This window comes from Motacilla alba, chromosome 1 (assembly GCF_015832195.1).
Source record: "Motacilla alba alba isolate MOTALB_02 chromosome 1, Motacilla_alba_V1.0_pri, whole genome shotgun sequence".
Classification (NCBI taxonomy): domain Eukaryota; kingdom Metazoa; phylum Chordata; class Aves; order Passeriformes; family Motacillidae; genus Motacilla; species Motacilla alba.
In genome coordinates this window covers 39044180-39064489 of record NC_052016.1, presented here as the reverse complement: position 1 = coordinate 39064489, position 20310 = coordinate 39044180, and the positions used below count along the sequence as shown (strand labels likewise).

Here is a 20310-nt window from a genome sequence, read left to right as displayed (position 1 = left end):
CAGAAGTCACTGCCAAAGCAGGAAAGTCTTCACATGGCTCACTGACAAACTGGGGGATGGGACGCTCAGAGCAGTGAGAGGACATGTGAGGAAGAGGAAAGAAGCTCCCAAGGGTGTTTAGCACCCTCTGACAGATACACCTCTCTGATTCAGCACAGTGCTGCTGGCCACCTTCACTCAAGTTCCCCCAACCTCCATCACATTCCAGTCTTGAGCTCTCCTGCAGATCTCCTTTGACCACCTTCCCCTGGGAAGGACTTACAGGATGAACCAACCAACTGGTTTGGCAGTATTGTGAGTTTAAAATACACCCACATCCAAAGTCTGTCCTTGCACATGGCACACCAGCCCCTCAGTTGCTCCAACACTTTTAGTTGTGAGGTTTAACCTCAAGCAGAGGAACTGCTTTGGCTTGAAACTATAATCATGAAGCACCAGACCTGGAGGATCACAGTCATGCAGGTACAAGTGAGGCACCACAAACCACAGGCAAGAGCCCTGAGGATGCTCCACATCTTGCACTGCTTTTGAGCCCTCAGTCCCCACCCTGGAGGATGCAGAGGTGGGGCCATGCTGGAGGAAAGGGAGGAGCCCATCCAAGTAAGTCCTGCTGTGAAAAACTACAGTATTTCAGGAGGAATGGTCCAAACCCAGCCAGTAAAATCCTGCAGCAAGCTGATGTGGCCACAAGCTCAGCTGCACTGTTTCTGCCTCCAAGCAACATGATTCAGCAGCTGCTCTGCCTGAATCCCAAATCCCATGTCCCACTGAAAGCCAGTCTTCTAAAACAGGATTTAGAAATCTAAATTGTGCAGGGGTTTTCTGTTGGTTTTGTTTGTTTGTTTTTAATTAACCTAAGAGTCAAGTTATTGATGGGAAAAGAAGAACTGGAAACTGCAAAGGAAAACTAATTCCACACTCCATTGTGCATATCTCAGATCAAAATCTTCAAACTGCTTTTCTGTGGGGACACCTCCCACTTCCCCTTGAGCCATACTCTCTCCATTTCCTTCTCCCAAGGCAAGGAAATACCCTTTGGTTTGTGATTGTGTCCCATTCATACCTCCATTCAAAAACAGGACTTGACCTCACCACAATCTAAATTAATCCCTGACTATGCAAAGATGATGAAAAATGAGGTTATCATGAGTTTAAGCCATTTAAAGAAACTACTTCCAGCCCACGCCTATTCTGGTTATTCATACACTGGGTGTAGCTTTACAAACAGAATCCTGTTTTATGAGAAAACCACCCTCTAGAGATGTGGAGTCATGAGCTTCTGCTAACTGGGAGGAGGAAAATTAATTCTCATGTAAGTCTGTCAGTGGCATTTGCATCAGACCACAGTCAAAATTTAACCATCCACGACCACTCTCCATTAAGATGGTTTGTTCATCCTTTTCCTTCTTGGATGGAGATTGGGAGGAATGCATCACTGAGCAGTGGTTTCCTCACAAAGATCCAGAAATATCAAAGAAGCATTGTTTTAGATTTCCACTCACACACACTCACTCACAAACTCACACAGTTGCACACTCACACACACACTCTTTGCATTTTATTTTCCTTCTGCAAGAGGCAGCACCATGCTTGACCAAGTCTTTTCAAGGGCTTCAGTGAAAGACACTTGCTCCAGCAGGAACACCTGCCCTTACCACCGGCAAATCATCCCAAAATCCCATCCTCTACGAGGGCTCAAAGATTAGAGCTCACAGGCAGTGCAGAAACTCCCAGCTTGCACCAACATTAAAAGCCTTGGCTGATTCAGAGCATGCATCCAGCTCTGGGAACCCCCCCATAAGGAGGACATGGACCTTGCTTGCTGGAACAAGTCCAGAGGAGACCACAAAGATGCTTGGAGGGCTGAAGCAGCTCTGCTATGAAAACAGGCTGAGAGAGTTGGGGTTGTGCAATCTGTAGACAAGAAGGATCCAAGGAGACCTTAGAGCTCCTACCAGTGCCTAAAGAAGCTCCAAGAGAGCTGGAGAGGGCCTTTTGACAAGTGCATGAAGTAACAGGACAAGGAGGAATGGCTTGAATGGCTTTAAACTGAATAAAATCAGGTTTAAGTTAGATAATAGAAAGAAATTCTTTCCTGTGAGGATGGTGAGGCACCGGCACAGGTTTCCCAGACAGACTGTGGATGGCCCATCCCCGGGACAGGTTGGATAGGGCTTTGAGTGGTGAGGAACACATTCAGTGAAGGTATGTTGGTGAGTGGCTGCAGTTTGAGCTCTGGGGGGAGGGAGCCCAAGCCTGAGACAAGAGGCTGTGAGCTGCTCACCAAAGAACAAAGAGCACCTGTGTCCCATCCATGTGACCCAGGAGACACTAGGAGACTCTCCAGGCTTTCCCATGCTGGGACTGTGAGAGGATAAAAACCTACGGTTTCCTTTGTTCAGGGTCCCTCCTCAGAGGCACCAGCTTGGGCCATTTTTCTATCACTGCACCAAGATGAAATCATTTTAATGATCCAGATCTCTGATACTCTGTTCTGGGAAAGCTGGGGTCACGGTAAGGAAACCTGCTCTGACTGTGAGTGTAGGGAGTCATGTGGAGCACCCACTGTCTCCCTGGAGCTGCCTGCTACAAGGGGTTTTGGTCCCAGCTCAGGTGGTGGGAGTGACTGCCAGAGTGGCTCCTGAATGGCTGGACAGGCAAGTTTCCTTAACACTGAGCGACCAGATCTAGTGGAAGGTGTCTCTGTCATGGCAGGGAGATTGGAACTAGGTGATCTTGAAACCAAACCACTCTGTGGTTCTGTGATAAGCACCTCTGTAGTTGCTCCCCAGGTCAAGTGTGCCTCTCCAGCATCCCAGAGACCAGTTTGAGAGGGAGGATTTGCCCATTCCCTGCCATGGAGCTCAGAGGCAGTGGATGCCCAGGACTCCTTTCTGCAACACCCTCTGCTATTGTTCTGCTCTTCCTCATTACCAATACAATCATTTTTTGTCACCAACATGCAGCTGCACTTAGAAACACTCCATGAATCTAATCCAGGGATTTTACTGTCACTTTTGCTTTTAAGGCCATGTCCTTCTGATGCTGGGGACAGAGCAGACTGGCTGGAAATTTCTTATCAAAGGCTGCACTACTGCCAAGCAGCTTATCAAATCCAGTCCTCACTGGGGCTAAGGGGGAGAGTGTGCTTGCCTGGTACCATGAGGCCACGGCCCTGGCAGGATCTGGAGAGACCTGCTGGAATGCAGCCAGGGTCAGCATCGCAACTAATGGAAGTAGAGACCTTTTAAAAGAAGTGCAAATAATAACAATTAATATCTTGTTCATCCTTGAGGGATGGAGTAGCCTATGAATGGCTTAAAAATGTAAAAACAAGGTAAAGTCAGAGATTGCATTAAATGATGACCAAACCCTTTCCTGGCAAGGAACAGCCAGACTGGCAATCAGCTCCAGTTTTACTGAAAACAGCAGATAAATTAACAGGCAAGTGGCTCATAAATTCTTAAGATGAGAAACGCAAAGGTCAGTAAGGATTTTAACCCCTGTGATGGACCCCAGGCAGAGTCTGTTGACTCTGTTCAGAGAAGATGATCCTTCAGTCAATCCAGCAGCACAGAGGAGCCCCAGATCCAACATTAACCCCAAGCATTCTTTGGGAGACACCAAAACTGAGAGAGACAGGCCAAGACACTGCATAAAGCTCAGTAAAGACACCTCTGGAGCACAGAATTTAGTATTCTAGTCTTTCTGGAAGAAACACCTCCAAGTGGGACACCAGAACGTTTTTGCACCCAATTGCCATTGCCAGTGTAAGTGCCTCCCTGCTAAACTCTTGGTGAACTTTGGAGAGCAAAGAACTGCAAGAACCTAACCTCTGTCCTCCCCATTATCTTCACTCTTGTGTTTTTGCCAGCTTCCCAGCCTGCACTACACACTGGGGAAAAGACCTTTTAATGCAGAAACTTGTGGGCAGGGAAGTGCTGGTCCTGCTTTTAGTGAATTAGTTCATTGACTCCTTTCCCCTTCCAGGAAACCCCCAAGGGGATTGACTGTATAATCTTCATTCAGCAAGAGAAAAGAGCTAAGTGCTTAATAACGTAAAGAAGAGTGGAGCTAAGAGATGCAGCACCTCCTCCAAAGACAACAGCATCCAGTCCAGGAGACAATGGACATAATGTATCCTGCATGACAGGACAAGGGAGAATGCCTTTAAGGTGAAATAGGGTAGATTTAGATTAGGTATTAGGAAGGAATTCTTCCCTGTTAGGGTGGTGAGACACTGGACCAGGTTGCCCAGAGAAGCTGTGGCTGCCCCTGGATTGCTGGAAGTGTTGTAGGCCAGGCTGGGTGGGGCTCTGAGCACCCTGGTCTAGTGGAAGGTGTCTCTGCCCAAAAAACTAGAGGATCTTTAGGATCCCTTCCAACCCAAACCATTCTATGATTCTGTGAATGGACAAAACCCCTATATACAAGCCACAGTAGGTATATACCAGGAAGGCAGGGAATGGCTATTGAAAAATCCTATTTTCTTGGTTTCTAAAACAAGATTTCTCTTGTCTGTATGGAAAAAAAATCTCAAGGCTGTGACTGAGAGCATCTCTCCCCAGTGCCATAGTAGGGCTGAAAATGCCATGGTGCTAGTGCCCTAAGATCTCCTGCTTCCACAACTTTTCCCAAAACACCTGGCCTGTCTCTCTCCCCCACAACGACTCTCTCAGGCTTTCCCCTCCAAATGACATTGCCCTCATCCAGGCAAAATAATATTACCATTTTGCAAGAATCTACCTTTATGCTCTTTAATCAGTGGCAATCTCCCCTGACAATTAATTCCTGCAGAGATAATTCAGCGCTTGCAACTAAATACTGGAGAGAGATAAAAATACTGAGAAACGGGTATGGAGGAAAAAACTCTTCCCCTGAAGCTTGGGAGGGTGTAGACTTCATCCAAGAGAGTTTCTCTGGTGGCTGCAAGCATCCAGGCTTGAACTCACAGTGCAGGAATGCAGCTCAGGTTCAACAACAACCACAGGTCACCTCGAGCCACACAGTCACTGTGACAACAGATGACTTGAAAACCCTTGTGTTTGTCACAGCTTTTTGTTACAGCACCTTTGGCACAGCTCAGCAAGGAGATCCCACCTGGACGCCTCCAAGAGTCTCTGGATCTCATGTCCCAGCCACTCAGCATCTTAGGGATGACTATGAGGTGCTCCTGCAAAGGCCTGCAGCACACTGCTGAGGACTCAGCACACAGCAGCCCACCTGCCTCCCACAACAGGGAGGAGAACACCATCTCCATGCTCAACCTTACTCCCTGGGAAGAGCTGAAGGACTAGAGCATGCAGCTCATGCAGTTCAACATCACACCTGTGCATGACGTAAGCTAAGAGATGCTCTCCCATCCTGCAGCACCTCCTCACAAGGCAACAGCATCCAGTTTGGGAGACAACGGACGTAATGTATCCTGCATGACAGGACAAGGGAGAAAGGTGAAATAGGGTAGATTTAGATTAGATGTTAGGAAGAAATTCTTCCCTGTGAGAGTGGTGAGATGCTGGACCAGGTTGTCCTGAGAAGCTGTGGATGCCATATCCACCAGGCTTCATTTGCTTCCCACAGGTGCAGTGATGCCCAAATTTGTCCTGGCTGGTGACCCATCCCAGAATCAGGTCACAGCTTCGTGGGCTGGACCTGAACCAAGTGACCCTCTTGCTGCAGAGAGAAAACAATCCCTGGGTAAGGCCCAGAAGTGTTAAAGACAGACCCTAACCAAAGCCTGTAGCAATCCCATGGCATCACTGGAAGCACTCTGTACCCAAGAAGAGAGCTTGGGACAGTGATGATTAAAAGGGATTAACTCTTTCCCCATAGGGTAGATGAGTCTCTTCTACCTTACACCATCATCATTTTTTCCACAGGGGATCAACAGACACAGCAGATGCCCCAAATTTCCCCTTATTTTTGCCATCCATCCTGCACCTCATCCATCCCCTTCTACTCATCTTTGTGCCACCCCTTCTTATTTACCCACCTCCCAACCATCCAGACCAGCTCACCCAAAGCACAGACCAAATCTCTCGCTTCCAAGGTGCGCTGCCAGCACTCCTGTCCCAAAAAGGGAGGGCAAAACTCAGAGCTTGAGGATCAGGCTCAGATTTCCACTGGGAGTGGTACTGCTTGCTGGATACACATTTCCCTCTCCTTTGCACAGCAGCATACAGAGCACAAGGGAAAGAAGTTTCAAGCAAGGTGCTGGGATTTGGGCTAAGCTCAAAAGTTCTGTTTAAATTCTAATGCAACAGCTGAGTGCTGCTGCCAAAAGGGGCCGCTGATGCTGCCTGAGTGATCTCCAAAATCTGCTTTGGCAAGGCAATGAGCAGCCAGCTTTGTTTTTAAGTGGATTCACTAAACAGGGCTCTCCAGGACCCCCTTCCCTGCTCAGGCTGATGCTGTGGTTTCCCTCCCTCCGAAGCACTCCCGTAATTGGCTTTCTGGCTTCCCGGGCCGCATCACGAAGGCGTCCAGCAAACAACCACCGGAGCCAAAACACGATTAGAGGGCTCAAACAGCTGCTCCCTCTGCAAAGATCTGGCATCCAGAGCAGGGCTGGAGGCCAAGGAAAGCAGGGAGGGAGGGAGGACACCCTGCTGGAAATAATAAGGCTGAGCCTGTTCCAGGAAAGGCTGCAGTGCCGGATGCAGGAGGAAGTTGAAGCAAAACAGCCTGACCAGGGAAGGGACCAGAGCTGCTCCTCATCCTCTCCCTTTCCTCTCTGCCCAGAAAAACCTCAAACAAAAGGGAAAGAGCTGCAGAGATTGCGGGTTTTGTTGTTTTGTTTGGGTTTTTTTGCCAAAGCATCCTCAAGCTTTGGGAGTGCATGGAGGAACAGAGAGGATGCTGGAAGAACTGGGAAGGTAGAGATGAACACACGGAGGACAGACTATTTAGATCCATACTAGCACTATGAAAGTATGAGGAAATAAGATCCTGCCTTTGCCAAAGCACATTCCCAGCACTCCAGTGAGTTCACTGTGGTTGCTTTTCACATGCAAGTGCTTTATCTGAAAAATCTCAGAATGGTTTTCATTCAGAAGGACCTTCAAGATCACCTAGCTCTGACTGCCCTGCTGTGGCAAGGAACACCTTCTATTAGACCACATTGCTCAAAGCCCATCCAACCTGGCCTTGAACACTCCAGGGATGGGGTAGCTACAGCTTCTCAGGGTACAATTTATCTCCTATGTCTGATTTCTTTCTGTAGATCACAAATGACAACTTTTCTGAGAAAGAAAGTGGTTGTTTTTAATAGTGGACAGCTTTTATTTCCATTCTCCACCCACTCTGTTCTCATAGCAAAGCTAGAGACACAATGAGCTCTTATGTTTCATCACAGTTTTAGCTCAAACACTCCAAAACAACCCATGGCCATGGCTCTGAGAGATAAAAGAGTGTGTACACCATCCCTTCCCTGTAAACAGTATCCCTGAGACTAGGGACTCCATTTCTTGGTAAGGAAATCCCCAAAACAGCATCTGTCAAAAGCTGGGAGTATCACTACTTGCTTTTTTTCTGAAAGAGATTTAACTGTGATTGCCTAAGATTTGCTGATTGCAATAGAAACAAGATGTTTCTGTGGTTTAATAACTGCACCATGCCATTCAATAGCACACAAGCAGAACAGTTGATTTAAGCTTCATGGACATTTTGGACTCTACCAAATCCTGCATTAACTTGAAAAAGCTGATAGTGATTGCTTTCTTGCAGAAGATGCTGGGATTTTTTCTTGGGCTCCCTCCCTTAGAAAGCCAGTATGAATTCAGGCAGAATCAGGTCCAGCAACTAAAAATGTCATTTTGCATTTTCTGCTGGCACAAAGCAATTCTCCCTGTGAAATTGAGTTACTTTTGCTGAAATGAACAATTGAGAGAAAGAACATAGAGAAATGCTTTTGAGAAAGAGGTTTCTCGAAACTTCATCAGCAAACAGGGCAGGTGTGAGCTCATATTCTTTTTTAAATGGTGATTCTGTGGTCAAGGCAGCTGAGTAGGTCTGATCAAACAATCCTACCAGACAGGGGCATCATGAGTCTGCCACTGCTCAGCATGTATTCCTCCTGGCACCCAAACTACTGGCAAAATTCCCTTTATGTGATGCAGAGGCAGCAAAACAAGGACCACCTCTGTGTCTTGTTAAGCCACAGGACCTTGCTGGCACATGGGACCCACTTCCAGCCTCCATTCCCACTGAGAGCCCATGCTAGAAAGAATCCTGATTCAACATTCTGTGCTAATTGCTTTAAGGGTCCCCTCCTACCCAAACTGTTCTATGAACCTATGAAACTGCAGAGCTGGGTGGCTGGAAAAAGTTTGAATTCACTCCGTGTTTCAGCCGGGATGGGTCTGAACTAGGTGAGCATGACACCCTGCAGATGAGGTTCAGAAAGCTTTCTTAGAAAGAACTCATGCTCTACAGAGCAAGGCAGCAAGAGGATAATACCTGCCTGAACACCAAGAGCTGCAAGTGAGATGAAAGGCAGAAAAGCAGATGGAGAAAAGCTCTGAGATGCTCAGCAGAACACAAGCAATCTTCGTCCCTCTACAAAGGGATCCCACTCTCTGTCTTTAGACAGAGGGGATGAAGTAATGTGTGTGACCTGACTGCAAATCAGCAAGGGGGTCTCAAATACATTCCCACCTTTTAGTCCAGAGAAAGTTGTTTAGAAAGTCTCAGTTATCACCTGCCTGCTGTATAAATGGGATGTGCACGGTGTGTTCACATTGGCCCCCACAGTGAGACCAAACCATGGTCGGCCCTGTCTTCAGAAGGCAGCTGTGCACAAAGCCTCTTTTCCTTCCAGCAGACAAGGGGAATAAACTGAAATACACACAGAGCTTTGCACAAATCCAGTGTCCAGGCAGAGCTGGAGTGGAAGAAACAAAAGCAGAGCAGAGGGAAGTGAGGTCTCCTCCCACAAGGAGCCCAGTAGGATGCTGGGGGCCTCAGCTCTTCTGGCCACACAACAAGAGTCAGTTCAGCTCCATCTCTCCCTTCACACAAAGCCTTTTGTGCACCCTGCTCCAGACTGCCCTCACCCAGACAGACACAGCACTGTCTTGTGGAAGGCCAGCTGATTTTCTGGGCTGTCAGCGGGGGCGAAGAGGATGACGGCAGCTCAGGCAACCCTACATCACTCAAATGCCATCAAGTCACGTGTGGAAAACCACAGGCTGGGCAGAGAGGGCTGCTACTCCCCACAGGGAAGGAAGGAAACCCAGGTGTGTGAGATGCTGGGATACTGCCACTCCCCAACCACAATTATCACTGCTACCTGGGACTCCTTGTGCTTTATGGCAGTCAGAGCACTGCACTCATGGGCAACTCCAAGCAGACAGCCATAACAAGACATACAAATTCCCCATAGTGCCCTCAGGTCCTGATGTGTATCCTTTGGGCTGGCACTGAGGACTGAAGAGGAACTGACAATGCTGGGGACAGGCAATGTCATCCCCAGCCTCCTGCAACCTGCCTTCATGACAAACACAGCAGCATGGAGGAGAAGCAGAGGATAAGGTTTTTGTACAGAAGAGGAAGGATGGGTACAACCACCTTCTTCCCCAAAGATCCCAAAACCACCTCACCTACCCAAACCTTATCTTCTTTTCCCTTTCTAAATGGACTACCGAGAGTATTCTAGTGGAAGGTGTCCCTGCCCTTGGCAGGAGGGTTGGAACTAGTTCTTTAAGGTCCCTTCCAACTCAAACCATTCTGTGAATCAGAGATAACATTCTGCCTTGCTGGACCCACCAGCCTTACAGGAGTACAAAACACCAATGCAGCTGCAAACCATCTCCCTGGTTTATGCATGGGGAAACTGAGTCACAGAAAAGCCTCCTTTGCCCCTGGACCTCACTGGATGCAGAGAAGCTTGGACCTGAGTGCAGAAGGTCTTCCTGGCACCCTAGAGGCTCACAATATCAGGACTGGGTAAATAAATGCTGTTGGGGAGAGGAGGTGTTGACTGGGGCTTGACAGCCCCGGTGAAGGGCGCACTGTGCATTTTTAGGGACGCCTGAGAGCAGAGATGGTAGAAAGCAGTGTTGAGGGGCAAGGGGATGGGTGCACTTACTTTGGGTCGCTTCCACTGGATGCCCTGAATCCTTGACTTGTAGAAGAGCGAGTCGTCGTTGGCGGGGAAAAGCGGGTCCTCAAAGAGCTGCTTCCGCCGCTGGCACTCCTTCTTCAGAGAGGCGTAGCGCTGGTTCTCGTACGGCTTCACTGAGGAAAACATCCTTCCCAACCGGCTCTGGAGGACAGGCAGAGCAGCAATGAGACGGGGAACGGTCTGGCCACGGACACTCAACCCTCCTCTGCAGCATCTGAGTGGCAGCACCAAGACATCGTGGCTGAAGACAACCACCTCTGAGCCCAAGTGTACCTTTTTGATCCATTGGGGTTGGGACTTCCATTTATACCCCAAGGTGGCCAAACCACACCAAACCAGGCATAGCAGTAGATAATAATTGGTGCTCTGCTTCTCAGCAAATTTGTAACTCATTTGGGAAAAACACAGCCCTCAGAGGCAAAGTAGGAAAAGACACCCCTGCAAGATGGGCGTGCAGAGCTGTGGGGGCTGAGCCCTACCCAGAGCACCCCCACCATGGAGCCTCAACTCACAAAACTGTGCACTTCATGATTTTGTCGGAGACACCAATTTCTCAGCAGACTTTATCAGATCGGGTTTTAATTAAAAAAATGGTCTCCTGGCAGAGCACTTCATGTTTCTGGATTAATTATTCTTTCCTGACAAGCGTCTTGCTTCCAGGGCAGAGATGTGCATTTAGCAATCCAGACAACAGCAGGAAACCATTGCTCAAATGCCCCCCAGAGAGAAATCAGCACCTCTCCATCACTGCTCCACCACCCCTGCCTTTTGGTCACTGGGTACCAACCCCTTTGCTCAGGCACAAGGAAAAGGGGTGCTCTGCATAGTTCCCCACTACCTAATCACAGACTTCTTCCAGAACTCCTTTCCTAAAGTTTCTCTGTATTTATTTATAACAGCCATCTACAATCCTTATCTCTCCCCAGAATGGGATGTCCTTTTTCAAAAGCTGGCCATTGGTGACCTCAGACTGAAAATATCTAGTGTGGTTTCCTAAAGAAATGGGAATGTGTGTGCCACATAACCATGGAAGCATGGATTCATTCAGGTCAACAAGGACCTCTAAGGTCACCTTTGCCAATTGTTAACCCAGCGACACCAAGCCCACCACTAAAGCACGCTCCAAAGTGACATAATCCCAGCTTTAGTCTCCAACATGGTAAAACTAAGGGTGCTTCATCCAGTGGGTGGTGCATCCAGCAAACTGACCTCTCATCCCTCCTAGTAATTCATATATAAACCATATGCTTGCTGTGGTATCACAACACGTGGTGGGATAATGAAGTTACGATAATAGCTAATCAGAAGCAGCTAATTTGTAAACACCCAAAATCCCAAGGATTATATGATCACTGATGGCTGGCACCAATTTAAGCAGCAGCGTGACATCCCTTGTTAATGAACCACTAGGATTAGCAGAAGGAAAGTAGGTGTCTGAGAGCTAAACTAATGCCCATTCTGATGCTCCAGGAGCATTGCCCACCCAGCCAGCCTTCTCTCCTCTGGGAGAGACAAAAACACTTCACTTATGGAAAGCTGAAGAGCAAAGCACAGGTCTTAATTGACAACATTTATCAGCTTGATTAGCAGCACAAGTGCTCATCACTCAGAGCTTAAGTGAAACCAAAATAATCCCCTTGCTGGCTGCTCCACAGGTCTGTGCTACTGAGGAGGAACTGCAAAAGCAGCTCATGAGGATTTTCTCCCTCCCATCAGCACCAGATGCTCTGTAGCATCCCAGATGATACAAAGAGGCCCAAGTGCATCACCTGCCCTCAGAAAAGCCTTAAAAATAAATGGCCTGATATAAAACACTGAATAACACACCAAATTTACTCCTTGTGGAAAGGCTAACAGCCTCACTGACCAGTCAGGGAATGCATCCAGTAGTCCAATCCACCCTACTAAGAGGGCCAGGGAAGGTACGGGCCTTCAGATCTCCAGCAGAGGAAGGGGTGAAAAATAAGGGAGATTTACCCAGGGAGGTCATGGGGACATCCTAGCACTGAACAAGCTGCTTTTGAGCGACAGTGAGGCCAAGACTTTCACAGTAATAGCACTCAATAGCTACAGAGAGACATGGGGAAAGCAGCAGTGCTGGGAAAGGATGGTTGGCAACTGCCTTCTGCAGGAATATAACAGGCTGAGAGAGAAGGAAGATGCTATTAGCTGACATGCAAGATAAATTGCATGGACTGGTGCATGAACTGGGCTGAGAGACACGAGAGAATATTTCCATGGGAGATTGTGCAGAAAGAACCAGCAAGATTCGGAAGGGAGCCTGGAAAGGAGGGGAGGAGGGAGGTCTGGTGCCTTTCTAAAAGCCATGCTCAAGTTAAAGGCAGGAGTTTTGGGTTTGATGTAGGAGATGCTGGATGCTTCTCTGCAGCCTGTACCGTGGCCAAGGGCTGGCACTTGGCTGCTCATTCATAAAATTACTGCTACACCCTGCAGCTTGGAGCTGTGCTTTCCAGTGATCCCTGCAACACTGACTTTCAGAAGGCACCCTGTGCAATGTCCATCCCCATGAGAACAGGATGGCAGTCATCTCAGCCAAGGAGTTCCAGCCTTTCTGATGCCCAGATTTGCCTGAAATTTGCCCTGCTATCCCACCCTACAGTGACTGTCACCTTGCCAGCCATCTGTCCTCGCTGCAGGGCTACTCTCACATGACAGCCTGTAGATGGATTTGAGTTGCAAAGGAAATGCCAAGCAGAAGGGGAAGGGACACTGTTCAGGATCATTTAGAAAAACAAACAAATAATAAAAAAACACCTTGCAAAATAATTAAAAGGAAGGGGCAGAGGGAATGTTCTCAGGGCAGTGTTAAAATTCATTACTGTCTCTAATTTGCAGCATTTCATGCTTACCAGGCTGAACTTCACCTCTGCCACATTAAAATGCCCAAAGACTGTCTAATTATTCTTTGCCTTCTTGGACCAAGCTCAGATGCTCCAGGAGCTTAAGAACTGGGTGTTTTCATGCCTGATTTGAATCAGCAACTCTACACTTGCATATGCATGTGTTTGCCTGTGAGGGAGAGGGGAATCTGCACTCACCACTCCGAGCATGAATTTTTATAGTCAGTGGTCCATCCTGCCATGAAGGAGTTAAACAAAAAAACCACTTTTTTGGAAGACTGAGCCAGACTTATGACTCAGGAGTGCTGTGGACTCCCCTTTTCACCTCCAGCATCATCCAGATGCTCCAGCTCCTGCCAGCTGGTAACAGTCATGGCTCTGAGAACTGCAACAGGGAGAAGGACTGAAAGTGTTTGTATTGGCCAGAACCAAATACCTGCTGAAAGGCTCTTCCCTCCTCCTCTCCAAACATCTTCCTCTCCTTGCCTTCCAGCTCAGAGGTGGCTGGCATGGGCTCACCAAGCCTGTGATATGCAAGGCTGCAGCCTGACCAGGAGCAAAGCCTCCTTGCTTGTAGATCCTACAGCTGCCTGCCTCCAGGTCAGAAAAAACACTTTGTTCCAAAGGACAGGATCTGCTGCCCTTCAGCTCCATTCCCACTAAAGAGGAGAGGGCTTTGATATCACATTGTAAAAGCACAGGATCAGCCAAGGAGAAGACGAAGCAGGAGCCAGGCATGTGGTTGCACAACCCTCAAGCAGGTGCAATGTTATGGGGCTCAGTAGTGGCATGTTCAGAGCAGCAGGCGGATTTTTTATAAATATGTTATTTAAATAATTTTTTACAGCCTCCTTGGATGTTTCTATTGACAAACATGTGGCAACACCAGGGTTATCCTCTCACCTACCAGCACAAAAGTCCAGCTGTTGATGCAAAGAGAGCTTTACACACTGTTTCTCCAAGGCCCAGAGAAGAAGAAGAAGCAGTTGCACTCCACACCTCCTGGCCAACAGCTCTAAGCCAACCATGAACAAAAAAGCCTCAAGTCATCCTAGAATCATAGAATGGTTTGGGTTGGAAGGGACCTTCAAGATCCTCTAGTTATAACCTTCCTCACACAGCTCCTCTGGACAACCTGTGCCAGTGCCTGTGCCATTCCCAAAGCCCTTTCCCACTCCCAGCTGTGCACATGCACCTAGTTTTGCTTTGGACCCCAAATGGCATGGCCCAGAGCCAGCAGCACAGCGCAGCATCCTGCATTAGCAATGTCCACAAGGAGGGGAAGCTGAAACCGCACTGATGGGAATTAGAAAATGACATAATTTCTTCTCAAATTGACTGTGGTTAACCAGGGAAGCTAATTCCCATGGGAAGTTACAGGTAGCTCGTGTCCAGATGTTTTTGAGCACAGTTGGACATTTTCACAGAGCAGCTGCTTTAGCCAAAATGCAAATTACTGAACATTTACAGTGGTTACTTGCTGAAACAAAACTGTTGAAGAACAGAGCACTGATTGTCCCCTTCTGGCCTTTATCTCTTTTCTTCATCAGGTCATATCTCTGTTCTCATTTAAGAGCTAAAGGTGAAATAATAATTTTCACTCTTAATTATGTTTATATCAAGCTCTGATTTTAATCAGTGATTTGCTACAGCACAGATGGCATCCAAATCAGGACACCTTAACCCGGCACCTTTCAGCCTGAGGGTTAATTTTGCATGGGCAACCACAGGGACTAGTTGCTCCCCTTCAGAAACTCAGCGTGGTGGATTTAGCCCCAAAAAACATCCTGATGGGGATATGGGCTGTTTGTTCTAAGTGAGTATACCCTCTGGCTTTTTGCGAGCATAGAAGTAGAGCAAATGCTCCCTGATGAATCCTCCTCCTCCATGAAGCAGGAAAAAGCATCACTCTGCAGAGATCCTGGTCCCTTCTGCAAAGCACTCCAAGACCTGCAAAGGAAGTTGTTGTCTAACAGCTGGCTATTACTGAAAATAAACTCAAAAAAAAATGTCCTTTTGACAAGGGCATGTAGTGATAGGACAATCTGGAATGGCTTTAAACTGAAAGGGAGTAGGTTTAGATTTGATATGAGGAAGAAATTCTTCCCTGTGAAGGTGGTGAGGCACTGGCACAGGTTGCCCAGAGAAGCTGTGGCTGCCCAATCCCTGGAAGTGTTCAAGGCCAGGTTGGATGGGGCTCTGAGCACCCTGGTCTAGTGGAGGGTGTCCTTGTCCATGGCAGAGGATCGGGACTGGAAGGTCTTTAGGGCACTTCCAACCCAAACCATTCTACAGTTGTAAGAATCAAGAGCAATTTTTCATTAAAAAGTGCATTTGCACCGGGGCCAGGGAAAGGGCAGGGCCACACATCCTGGCAGAAAGCTGCTGCAAGTGACTCCGTATCACCAAAACACGCCTGGCTGTCAGCATCTGCACAAAATCAACTGGAGATAAGATGTCACATTTGGAGGCTGTTTCCGGCAATGCACAGTGATCTTTATCATACTTGCCTTATTTCCTCTGGATTTTTTTCCACTAGAACATCACTCCTTTTTGCTTAACAGCAAGATGACAGCACAGGGAGAGACACAGCCAGTCAGCAGGTCTGCATGCATGGATTGGGATATTTTCTTCCTGGGAAGGCCAGGGTTAACAGGGGGGGCTGGGCATCCTTGAACACCCATCTCCTTTAAGAGCCAGCCGGGTGTGCTGACCAGGAGCTCCCTTTCTGCTTGGATGACTCACACTGGGACAGAGGCCTTTGACTGGGGAGTTCCTCATTCCTTGCAGCTATGAGTCACCGTTTGCAAACGCAGTCAGATGTTGGAGCTGCAGGAGAAGAGGCAGCCCCACACACTCATAACCCTGTGCTGGCTCCAGCTCTGCCCGGCTAGAGCTCTGCACACAAAAGGGGCTGTGGCACCAGCCACACCGGCCCTTCCTCAGCAAAAACTCTAAGGTCAGATGGGACCAGGACACACTTCTGAAGGCATCCTGACACAGGAACGAGTAACAAGCTCAAAGCAAAGCTGCTGGCAGTCTTTCCCACTGGATCAGAAAATGCAGGAGGCTGGGGGGATGCAGGAATAGCAGGGAGAAGAATGAAACAACAGCAAAAGGTGGTGGCAGAAAGACAGACCCAAAAGCAGCGGAAAGAGCAAGGCAGTAACATGCCACCAGGGAGCCTGAGGGAAAGCAGAGATGTGCTGAATATATTCACCACTCAGGGTCCAGCTCAGCCCAATCCACTTGTGGTTCAGGGAGAATGCAGAAGCTAAGTTTTGGGTACCTTCCACATGCTGTTTGGTTCCTCACCCAGCACTACTGATTGGGTGATGTTAGCTTTGTTTCCCAGGCCACAACGGGGTTAAAAACCCTTGGTGATCACCAGGAGTTGCAGGACAAGTAACAAAAGGTGAATTAATAGGCTTGGCCAATGCCAAGTCCCTGGAGACAGCCATGACTTCACTAACTCCTCATGGCTCAGCACACCCTGACCCTGGTTAATAATTGTAAGGAGCAGCACAGAGCCAGCAACACCAAAGCACTCCCAAGCTCACTCAGCAGCCACTGCAGCTTCCAAAGAAACACCTTTGTGCAGGAGAAGGCAGGAACCTTCTCCAGCACATGACACTGCTCACGCAGAGCAGGTTTTCAGGCCCTGGAAAAATACAACCTAGAAAGAGCAGACTCACACACACAGAATCGAGCCACCTGCACCGATGGCCATCCAGACACATGGCTCCTGCCTAGCCCAGGAGGGCTGTCACCCCACATGAGGATCATGTTGAACACAAATCACGCACACCATGAGGTTACAGAGATGCTGTGCCCTTCCCAGCATCCATTTTGATCACCACAAGAGGAGAGAAGAGAAGAGGATGCTGTCTTTGCAGGTTTGGATTGAGAACGTGTTTTTATTATTAATTCAGCATTTCTAATTGAACAGCTAGACCTGCCCCTTTTAAATCCAGTCACACTGACTCCACTGGGAACCTTGCACCACATCAATACACTCACACCGGTTTCCTTGCCAGCTGAGAAAAAAAATATGGTCCAAAGGCAGGCCTGTACGTTTATGAAATGGAAAGAGAGAAGGACTAGGACGGAAGAGTAACAGGGCATTGCTTGATGTAGCCATGTGAGTCTTTTTCTTGGGCATTATGGGTGACAGAGGTGTTTATTTAAGAGGTTGAGAAACTGGAAAATCCGTCCAGAAAACTCATCATTAGTGCAGATAAAATGCAGCACGTCTCCATGCAAATGCTCTGCCTTCAATAGCTTCCGAAGCCTCTGGGATGATTAAAGCAATTGAACTTCAAACGGTGAGTTCAGGAAGAGCAGAAGAGATAACGGGGCTGCAGCTATTCTGTAGGAGAGTGAGGAGAGGCAGCTGGATCCTTCAAGATCATTCCTCCCAGGCTAGCTGTGATGTTTGTCCTTCTGGCTGATCCAGAGCACCCTTCCTGCAGCTTCAGCCCTGACCACGTCATAGCACGCCCTCTCTCTGGGAGAGTTCAAGGAGAGGATGGATGGGGCATGTGGGATGTGTCCCTGCTCATGGCAGAGTTCTGCAATGAGATGGTCTTCAAGGACCCTTCTAACCCAAACCATTCTGTGACTCCATAACAACACCATCCCCAAGGCAAAGGGTTTCTCCTCTCTCCATCACCTTTCTTCCTTGCTGCAGGCAGAGCCCAAAACTCCATCCCCACAGAGGCCCAGAGGTACAACCAAGTCCTCCAGGTCTCCTCTTGAGAGGCCACTGGCCACTCCAGAAATGCATCCTTTGAGCTGCTCCACTTCAAGCAGGATAGGAACATCTCCTGCAATTCCAGATGATGGGGGTACCCCAAATGCTTCTGACAATAAGCTCCACACCACAGGTTTTGCCCCAGTCCTACAGATGCTGGTCTCAAGTCAGGTCTCAATCCTTGGCCAATACTCCCAGCTTTTGCTAATAAACCATTTCAGGATTTTCTCTTTGCCTGACTCAAACATGAGTAAAAGCACCCAGGCACTCTGTGAAAAGGTCCAAGAAGGCACAAAGTCCACTTCAGACTTGGGTCCTCCCTGCTCAGTTTTCTCTTTGATAGGCCCTCAACCCACTTGCCAGTCACTTCCCAAAACTCACATCCTATAAATTCCAAAGTCACAACAGCAAATATCAGACCACACCTGGGTACTGACTGATAAGAACATTCTCCTTGTCTGTAAGACTTTCAGGATTGACCAGCAAAATCTGCTGGTTTTAATTTTACCTCGTTTTCCCTCTCTGTCCTCAATGAATTTTTCTTTCTGTGACTATTCTAAATCATCATGAGCACGAAAGTAATATTTAAAGGCTCGCAGCAACTGATAGTACTACTGCTTTTGTACAGGTCTCTCTTAGGCAGATTGGACCACCTCAAATCTGTGAGATTTATTAGAAATCCTTGTTACTGGATCCACTCAGTTCTTACAAGCTGAAAGGTCTGAATGTAAGTTCCCACTGTCTTAATTTGAGCTCTTCACACTGTTTCTGCCTTGGATGCCACAACTCCCCCAACCTTCAGTCAGCTTTTCCCCCCACTATTCCTTCATTTTAACAGTGCTGCCCTTCTCTAAACACAGAGGTAAGAGTTTGCCATACAACCCTTGGAGCAGAAAGGCTGCTGCTTTCTCCTGGCAGAGACTGGACATAAGTTTCCTCCCCACCTTCAGGGAGATGGATACAGGTCACAATGCTGGGCACTGCAACCACTCTGTGTTCCAGATCTTAGAGCAATGGAATGGTTTGGGTGGGAAGGGATCTTAAAGGCCATGAAGTCCAACACCTTCTGCCATGGACAGGCACACCTCTCACTTTTCAGATGAGGATTCCTCCTCTTATGAAGACCTATTGCTTTGTTGCAGCCCAGCAAGGCTCGTGCTTGCTCCTGCCACCATGGCTGGCAGCCAGATCCATCACCCTGCTCTCACCCAAACAAAAATGCCCACCACTGCTCTGAGGTCTGTCTGGATTCTCTGCACAGCCTGGCTTTTCTTCAGGAGGAGGCTCAGAGCATGTTCCTAACCCATGCTGAGCAGCAAGCAGCAGAGTGAGGGCTGAGCACAGCTCTCTGGGATCAGGACTAAGCCCCCTCCTCCTCTCCCAGACACTCTCCCTGCCGCAAACCCTTGCTCTTTAGACACTCTGATGTTGCAGCAGCTCTGAGCTGGAGCAGCGAGTCTCGGAGCATGTGTGAGATGGACCCTGTGACACAGGCAGGAGTTTCACTCCCCTGCATGGGACAGGACCCTGACACAGCCCTGTGTTAGATGCAATAAATCTAACACACTCTCCTGCTCCTGCATGAAGACCTGCCAGGATCCAAAGGCAACACTTGCTGGGCAGGCAGCCAGTGGCCACCATCCCCTTCCTGCACTCATGCAGCAATGGTAGTCTGGCTCTGAAAAAGTAGAGTTTGCAGCTGCAGCTTTTATCAAATCAAAGCTTCCCTTTGCTCAGCAGAGAAATCACCTCCCTTAATCACCCCTAAGCAATTCTCACAGGATTTACACATGCTCAGACAACTGGTACGACCAGCTCTTCAAGGATTTGGGAGCAACAAGCCTGCAAACATTTCACAGAAAGCTTTTGATTAGCAGGGTGTGCCTCAGAAAATATAAAACAAATGAACCCCAAACCCAGAGAGACAAACAGACATGCATCCTTCGTCTCTATGCAGGACAGGAGGAAATGGTGGAACAGCCCAGGAGGGGCTGTGAAGGGATGGAGTCACCCAAAGCCACCTGCACCCTGAACCATGGAGTCAGGGGAGCTGAAACCAGTGTAAATGTGACAAAAACTGGGACAGAGGGTGCTTGCTGCAAGGGACAGATGCCTTTTGTTGCCCAGAGAAATCACTGTATGGATTATTTGGAGATGTAACAAAAACACTCCAGCAACAAGCACAAAAACACGGTACATCATGGTTTAAAGGAAGGTAATGCAGGAGCAGAGCTGCATCTTTGCCCTTTTCACCAGGAGATCAGAGAGACCTTGCTGCTGCCGCCTGTCATGCTGTAGCTACATAGGAAGCAATATTCTAGGTACCCTTCCTGATGGGAAAAGCATGGCCCTGCCTTGGTCTGCTACAGCCCCATTTGCTATGTCTAGGTCATGGGATAAACCTTGAAGGAGTCAACCAGGGCTGCAGTCTTCCCCATGTAAGGATGAGCTGTAGCCAGGCAAGGAGAAAATTTCATAGAATCATGGAACCACAGAATGGTTTGGGTTGGAAAAGACCTTACAGATGATCTAGTTCCAATCCCTCTGTCATGAGACATTTTTCACTAGATCAG

At 48.2% G+C, this 20310-nt stretch overlaps 1 protein-coding gene across 2 annotated transcripts in view; it reads right to left on the bottom strand.

Moving 5' to 3' along the window:
• The window catches only part of CAPN5 (calpain 5), a 54430-nt gene that overhangs the window by 26149 nt on the left and 7971 nt on the right, over positions 1 to 20310 (bottom strand). For both annotated transcript variants that reach the window (XM_038146640.1, XM_038146632.1), the window contains exon 2: positions 10088 to 10264. In XM_038146640.1, the coding sequence (XP_038002568.1) occupies positions 10088 to 10249 (162 nt within the window). In that variant the 5' untranslated portion in view covers positions 10250 to 10264. The remainder of the gene's footprint in view (positions 1 to 10087; positions 10265 to 20310) is intronic.